The sequence below is a fragment of the Limulus polyphemus genome, unplaced genomic scaffold, assembly GCF_000517525.1.
Source record: "Limulus polyphemus unplaced genomic scaffold, Limulus_polyphemus-2.1.2 Scaffold6488, whole genome shotgun sequence".
NCBI classification, from domain to species: Eukaryota; Metazoa; Arthropoda; class Merostomata; order Xiphosura; family Limulidae; genus Limulus; species Limulus polyphemus.
In genome coordinates this window covers 6201-15189 of record NW_013672098.1, presented here as the reverse complement: position 1 = coordinate 15189, position 8989 = coordinate 6201, and the positions used below count along the sequence as shown (strand labels likewise).

General features: G+C 33.6%; 1 protein-coding gene across 1 annotated transcript in view; it reads left to right on the top strand.

Annotated features, from left to right (window-relative positions):
* The window catches only part of LOC106473765 (leucine-rich repeat-containing protein 15-like), a gene marked incomplete at its 3' end in the record, with an annotated part of 13700 nt that extends 4717 nt beyond the window's left edge, over positions 1-8983 (top strand). Inside the window, exons 2-3 of the mRNA XM_022402159.1 lie at positions 7415-8282; positions 8654-8983. Of these exons, the coding sequence (XP_022257867.1) occupies positions 7415-8282; positions 8654-8983 (1198 nt within the window). The remainder of the gene's footprint in view (positions 1-7414; positions 8283-8653) is intronic.
* Between the last annotated feature and the right edge of the window lie 6 nt (positions 8984-8989).

The following is an 8989-nucleotide window of genomic DNA, read 5'->3' as shown; positions in this document are numbered from 1 at the left end:
ATCATTTATTTACACATCAATATTTACCCTAAAGTCACACACTGACACACATCATTTATTTACACATCAATATTTACCCTAAAGTCACACACTGACACACATCATTTATTTACACATCAATATTTACCCTAAAGTCACACACTGACACACATCATTTATTTACACATCAATATTTACCCTAAAGTCACACACTGACACAAATAATTTATTTACACATCAATATTTACCCTAAAGTCACAAACTGACACAAATAATTCATTTACACATCAATATTTACCCTAAAGTCACAGACTGACACAAATAATTTATTTACACATCAATATTTACCCTAAAGTCACACACTGACACAAATAATTTATTTACACATCAATATTTACCCTAAAGTCACACACTGACACAAATAATTTATTTACACATCAATATTTACCCTAAAGTCACACAGTCACAATTTTTTCCTAGTAGATTTTATCTCTTACCCAAAATACACAAACCAAACAATCCTGGCTGACCCATAATTTCTAATATAAACATGGCGACTGAAAAGCTGTCCGCTTTTGTTGACCAACACATAAAATGTATTCCCTGTATCCTCCCCTCTTACATAAAGGATACTACTCACTTTTTTAACATCATAGAAGATATTAATACTAACTGACAGTTAACACTCAACAGTCTTCTTTGCACGATGGATGTTTCTTCCCTTTACACCAATATTCCATGTGATGAAAGACTAGAAACTCTAAAGTCCGCATTAAATCTTTCTAACCAATCAGAATCTCAAACAGTAACTGATCTTGCCAGCCTGGTTTTAACTCTGAACAAATTCGAATTCAATAACGAGCATTACATTCAGGTTAACGGTACTGCAATTGGTACCAAAATGGCTCCCAATTATGCCAACATTTTTATGGGTCACATTAAAAAACCAACTTTTACAACTAAGCCCTGTTAAACCTCATACATGGAAACGTTACATAGACGACATCTTTTTCATTTGGACAGCCGATCTTAAATCACTTAAAGAATTTATCTCATTTGCATACTCCTTTCACAAAACAATCAAGTTTACCCGTGATTACTCGTCTACCCAGATTATCTTTCTTGACGTCACTATTTTCTAAAAGACGGAATTTTACACACTGACTTGTACAAAAAACCTACAGACAGACCACAATACATTCACTATAAAAGCTGTCACCCCTCTCACACTAAAGAAAACATTACCTACGGTCAAGCTCTTAGAATAAAGAAAATATGCTCCGATGAAATAGACTACAGAAAACACACCAGCGATCTAAAACAAACCATGTTACAAAGAGGATATAAAGATACCAAAATCAACAGACAAACTGAAAAGACTAACAACACTCAGCGGAAAAACATCCTAAGTCAGAGCAATACTAAACTTTCAATATTTATTACCTATCAGTTTAAACTCAGAAACGTTTCACGAATTCTGAAAAAAACATTTTCATCTCCTACAACTGAACGATCGTCTTAAACAGATATTTCCGGAAGTTCCTGTTGTCTCCTTCCGAAAAAGCAGAACTCTAAAAGATACCTTTGTTCACACAAAACATCCCAACCAAAAATTTTTGTCGTCCATGTAATAAAGCCCGTTGTTAAACCTGCAAGTTCATAAAACCACCTACTCATTTTCTGACAAGCACATTCAAAGAAACTATAAAATATCCAATGAAATCACTTGTGAAACAGAAAACACCATTTATTTTATACAGTGTAAAAAATGCAATTACCAATATGTAGGACATACATAAACAACTCTTAGAATCTCCTATTAACACCAAAAAAAGATCTCTCTGTTGCTCAACACTTTAACCAACTCGGACATTCCATTAACGATGTTACTCTTATCGGCATTGAAACAGGATACAAAACTAAAGCAGATAGAGAAATAAATAAAGCTTATTGGATTGCTAATCTAAACACTGTTCAACTTTTCGGAATTAATCTAGATCCTGGAATTAGCGATCTCCGTTCATTGGTTTCATCTCTGTCAGAAAAATAATTTTTATTCTTTGCTTATGTTTTTCATGTAATGTGAATGCTGAATTTCCTGAAACTTACTATTTATTTAAGATAATTTTCCATACCTGTTTTTATAAATTGATTAGCATAACATATCATTTTCAATCAGTCTCCAGGTATCACCTTTATTTTACTTAAACACTTTAGTATAGTTTTAAATATACATATATTTAGCCATTTCTAAAGTAAAATATCCCTAACACCTTTACACATACACTCTCCCTGTTGGCTACACTGTACCGGAAATGAGAAATAGACTAAACATTTCCTGGAAAACCTGATGACCTTCATGACGTCACTAAACTCCCTTTATATATATATCACTCATTCGATTACACCCCCATTTCCAGTTTGCCCATGAAGAAGGAAGGTCCACCTTTCGAAAGTGCTCGGGGTTATAGGGTTTTTATAGCATCATGAATCTAAATAACAGAAGCATTCAGGATCTGGTAAACCTGATAGTATGACATCCATCAATCCCTGAAAGGCATCCTATTAAATTGGTACTTGTATGACAGTAACACAAATGCAGTTTGAGCTATATTTCTTTCTTCTATTTCTACTTTCCAATACCCACTTTGTATGAAACATATGTATTTATATCTAACCTATATAGGGTTTCCCAGATATTAGGGAATGGATAGATGTCTTTAATGGTGATATTGTTCAGCTTCCTAAATTTCACACAGAACCATCCTTTTTAGGAACTAAAACAACTGGAGATGCAACGGACTACTACTATTACTCCTTTTTCAAGCATCTGCTTTACACATTCTATTAATTCTACCCTGTGCATCTCTGGCTCTCCAAAGGGTTTCTGTGCCTTAGGCTTTCTGTAATTTAATTCTATCATTCTCTCCTGCAAGTGTATTCCTCGAAGAATTTCACTATCTCTTGGTTATACTTGTTTTCTTTATTTCCTAATATAGAATGTGTCAGGTTTTATAATAGGTGCCAGTAACTTGTTGGCGATAAAGTTCAACAATAAAACAGACAGTACACAAGCCACTTGCTTTAAAGTAATATATTCAAAATATGTCAAATGTATGTACAGAAATTCGCTTCACTATTGGTTATCATAATTGTATCTTGTCTCTTTTTTTTTGCCAAAGTCCAAACAGGGGAGTTCGATTACTTTAGAACACCATTTGACAAGAAACGTTATTCTCCTTTACTCTGTTATTAAATACAAGGCTGTGATACTCACTTTAAAATCACCGCTATAAAACTGTTGGTTACCACAGTTGAATCCAGAGCTTTAAATAATTGTCTCCTTTTTATCAAAGTCCACACAGGTGGGTTCATTTACTTTAGAACATCCTATGACAAGACAAATTATTTCTTCCTACTCTGAAATTAATTTTAGAAATCCCCCATTATGACTAAATTTACACACAATGTAACTTCACTTTTTCATTCTCACTAACTTAACTGCTGGTTACTACAGTTTTTCCCAGAGCGTTAAATAATTGTCTCTTTTCATCAAAAGTCCACACACAGGATGGTTCAATTACTTTAAAACCCATTTGACAAGACAACTTATTATTTCCTACTTTATTATTGCCAAACAAATCTGTGATAAATTCACCTTGTGAATTGACACTAAATTCTCAATCACTCAATCTAGATCTGTCTAACTATCTCTTTCACTAACTTGCTTGCATTAACCTTGGTGGCCTATATATATATATATATTTATATATCCCGACTGAGGCCTAAAACTTTCTACAAAATACAAAATGTTATGATGTAACAATACTCAATGAAACAATGAAAAAACATAGAAGGTTTTAGTAATATGATGTGACAATATAACAATCACTTACTAGTGAACTGCACAACATATAATTTGTATACACTTATTTAAACAAACCTGCGATAAAATATCACTTCTAAAAATACTTAATTTAACACTCGTACATTATAAATATCTTATTTATAACTCTAATATTAAAATTAAAGGAAACAGTCGTGTATACCTAATAGAATTCCAATCTATCTTGCTTTGTTGTGCAAGTAAGCTGCACATAGAAATGGAGATCTTAAGTTTTGCAGGAGTCATACCTTCAGACTTACGTGCTAAAGTTGCAACAACTGATACCTTTTCGCTGACTAAAGTTAATAGTCAGATACCAAATGCTAACATTAGCAAGGCTAAGGATCAACAGTCAAAACAGAAAAAGCACGGATACTCCTAAGCGTAGAGATACACGACAAGGTTGGCATGGTAAGAATATGAAGCATTGAAAGAGAAATCCCATTAGAGGAAATAAAAAGAAAAGCCCTAAGCCTAGCAAAAGTGTTATTAGTAGAAGCAGTAGTACAGAGAAAATTAATAATAAAGTAGAAAAGAAAACTTGAGAACAAGGTAATAATACATCAAACCCCTCAGATGGCTCCACACTTATGCCTAACATAAACAACAAAGCATCTCAACAGGAGAGTTTGATAGAAGGTTAGTTAAAGTATCTGAAGTGCCTGCGAGTAGTCAATCTATTATTGAAACTAAAGTAGATGACTTTAAGTTAAATTTAACCTATCAAAATAGAAGAAGCAGGAGTGTATATAGCTGCTTGGATTAGTAAAGTATCCAAAGAGACACAATGTCTATAAAAGTGTTGAACACAAATGAGGAAAAGTAATGCTAGTAGTAGAGAGAAATTAGCTGCAATGGGACAGCATAATGTGGAAATAAATAAAGGTCACTGGTAAGAGATACATCAGTGTAATAAGCCTTGAAAAAATCCTGCTCTATAACACCAGTTGTTTCTAAGTCTATCTGCTTACAGATGTAAAATGGGTGTTCTAGTTATAAGTCTCTTATTTTAACTGAACACTATATTTGCCTAGCATTTTAACAGGATGTCTTGTTATGGAAGTTAAAGTACTTTAAGAAACTTCCTTCCAAACATTATTGAACAATGTCGGATTTTCATTCACTAATTCTACACTTAGCAGAAATGATCTACGTCGACCAATAACTGATACTCTCTATTTCTTTTATAACTACTGGAGGCACTTCATTAACACACTCAATCTCTTATTCCAAACTGCCAGAATTACCTCCACTTTTGTTCCATAATACCAACGGGAATTACGTTGTTTGATTCTAAAGTGAATATAGAGCTACTGTTGTTTCTAGGGCACTTCCTTCTGAAAGTCCCAGTATTTGGGGCTTTTTCATTTTCTACGTTTGGTGGGTGTATGCAGTTTCTACCTATGTGGTTTCTTATTCCTTATTTCTTTTCTGTTTCTGGAAATATTTTTTGTCATATGCCCTATCTTACCACGGTTAATCCATTTTAGGCCATTGAGCTTATTCTGTTTGTTCTGCCAATTTGTTTTGTCATTTCTTCTACCATTTACTCTGTTTATAGTATGATTCTGGAGCTTATTGATCTGCTTTTCACATAGCTCCTGTCGTGTGGCTACTTCAAATAAATCTAACAGAGTTGTATCAGGTATGTTAGCCTCATTTACGTTTCTTCTGGTTATATTACTGATCAGACCTTACTCATAATCTGAATGTAAAGTATCCTGTATCACTAGCTTATTGGCGTGTCTATAGGCTCTGTGTAATCTGTTACCTACTTCTTGTAGCTTATGCCCAAATACTCTGACTGACTCTCCTCTCTACTGAGTCAGGCTATGTATCTGTGTCATAATTGTGTTAGGTGTTTCTTGCTTTATATATTCCTGTACTAAGCTGTGCACTAAATAGTGAAAATCTGTGGTTTCTCACAGTTCATCATAAGCTCTAATGTGATGCTTAGCTTCTGTTGCTGTTCTTAATCTTAATATGTCTATTTTTAGAGCATCTGTCCAGCCTAAAATTCTATCAGCTTCATTTAATACATCGATATAACTCTCGATATCTTCATCAATCATACCATGAAATGATAATATTGTGTCCATTCAGTGCATAGCACCATATGGACCTACTGGTGTGGGTTGATCTCCACAGCCCCAAAATTTGAATCAGCCCTTCTAACACCCTCTTCTGTCATAGTATCCATGACAGTAGTACCCATTTATATTAACTTATGCTACTTATGCCTACTTAAACTAACTTTTTTTTATTCTTTCTTTATTACAACCAACCCGTCATTAGATACCCCAAAATCCTGTGCCAATTTGTAATGAGATGCCATGTGGGCTAATCATTGGGGTTCAAATTTAACAACAGTTATAAATAGATTTATTTAGATACAAGTATACAGTCCCGAGTGGAGTACATAAGTCACTAACTCGAGGAAGTTTACAGTCAGAGTAAAGAATTGACCTGGAAGATGAGATTCAAAACACAAATATTCATATGCACTGAAATTACTAAACGTATCTTGATAAGTTTCTAAATTAAAAGAATCAAATTCCTTGTTCTGATTGATCAGTTGTTCATTAATCAATGCTTCAGTAATATTGACCAAACCTCTTACCGTAACAAATAGGTTAAATTAAAACATTTTGTGAAATACACATAACCTAATTTGTGAGTTCTTCTAATTTAGAACAGTTTCTACCCACGATATTTAACCATGGAGTTTGAACGGTTAATTTATTAACATTTTCATAAGTCTGAAGGTATTTGGTTCTTCTGGATCTGCAATCAATATCTGCTCTTGAATGAACGTTGAGTCTCTGCCTTTGTATTCTTATGATTCTCCAATTAGTGTACGCATTTATCTTGCAAGTAGATCCATCATTTTATTGGATGAATTTTGTTGACTCATGCACGTATTTCTCCTCATCTTCCTTTCTATCAAAGTTCCAATAATGAGTTTTTTGTATAGAATTCACTTCCTGTAGTTAGCATCGATAATGTAAACTTTCTGTAGCCTTCTCTAGGCTGTAATCACGTCTGTTTATGTAGATAAGACAAACATAAAATAAGATAATGTAGATAAGGAAAGATGTAGATGTACTGCAGCTTGGAATGCATTACAGTTATGATAGATGAATACTGTAATGCAGGATATGTATATGATAGATGATATACATATCCTGCATTACAGTATTCATCTATCATATACATATCCTTCTTTGTTCATTATGTGTTTCAGACATAGATGTTCGGAAAATTCTATTTTCATTCATTAAAGCATTTGTAATTCTTCCCAGAATGCCTCAAATACTTCATTATATACATCTCCCACAGAAAGCTAAACATGTTATTCATATATCTTACACAGAAGATGAACTTAATGAATATATATTATTATAATAGGTCATATACATTTTTGACAGAGGAATAAACATGTTATTCACATATTTAACAGAAGGTGAACTTAATGAATCTTTCTTCTTTCAGTGTGTTTTATATATATCTTTCAAACAGAGCTTAACATGTTATTTATATATCTTACAGAAGGTGATCCTAGTGAACAACAACCTTACTAATATCGACAAGTTAACTTCAACGAGGTTATTTCATGTGAAAGAACTTTTTCTATCAAATAACCCTTTACAATCGTTGAGAAAAGAAACATTTGACAATAATTATGTGTCGTTGAATTTGTTGCTACTAGATCACATGGAATTAAGATCGGTTCATAAAGAAACATTTCAGAAAATGCTCTTTCTTCGCAAATTAGATCTAAGTAACAATCATATAGTTGAATTTGAAAACACAACATTTGACAATTTACCTCTGGTTGATATTAACCTCTTTAGGAATCAGCTGGTAACCATCAATGGGCTCTTCTTTAACATGCCAGTGGAAACTCTGAATGTGGGCCACAACCGAATAAGAAATATAAAAGGGGCATTGGATAAACTGCCCAAATTACAATATTTGTTACTGACCGATAATGTCTTATCTTGTATTGAAGGCCAAACGTTTCAGAACAACGAAATGTTGCACAATCTAATACTTTCCAGGAACAAGATTACATGGCTAGCATCAAACGCGTTTCAAGGTCTTAGAAAGTTGAAACTCCTAATCCTGAACCACAACTTGATCCAAAGTTTGAATGGGTCTTTGCAGTATGTTCCTTGGCTTCAGGTTCTAGACTTATTCAACAACCGTCTCACACATCTGAACGCTACCGACTTTAACAGAACTCAAGGGTTGTATAAATTAAAAATTTCATCAAACAGACTCGTCTCAGTCGAAGGAGCATTTGTTAACATGAAACTCCTGGCTGTTCTCTTTGTGGGAGCGAATCGTTTGGAGACGTTGTCGAGGGAAAGTTTTCCAGAACAGCTGAAAAACCTATGGCATATTAAAATATGGGGTGAGTATCCCCACAAATCTGTTGCATATTTTGAAAGAGAAATCTGTTGGAACAAGTAAATAACTTAAGTTCTATTGTTTCTAAAAAACTGTTGAGAAACATATTTTTATATTAAATTATTGGTGTGTACAAGGAATACATTAAACTTGGGCAGTACATAGTGTTCTTGGGTAATGTTCTTTTCTCTAGGTTGCAACAAGTATCCTTTTTAATTCGAAATTAAAATATGAAACATAATTAAAAACAACTGCACATCTTCCTGTTCAAGTAATTCCATAATTACCAGAACAAAATGTAAATTGTATCAACGTTATTATTAAATAATTTTCTATAGATTTCACACGTTTTCTGCTTTGTTTATAACTTTAAAGGTAACCCGCTGGCTTGTGATTGTCGTATCACGTGGCTTCTACGTTGGAGTAGAGAAAAAAGGAAAGTGATAGATAGACCCAGATGTTTTCAACCACAGTGGTTAAAAAATCGTCACTTCAGACACTTAAAGGAGAGTGAACTTCTTATTTGGCCTCAACATTGTCCTGAACCATGCAATTGTTTTTGTGTCAGCAATAATTCGGATTACTTCATTAACGTTGACTGTTCTGGCCGCCAAATGTCAGATATTCCAACAGACCTTCCAGGAAAAGTGGGTCTTTTCAATATGAACAATAACTCCATTCAAAACCTTCAAGATGTAGACTTCTGTAGAA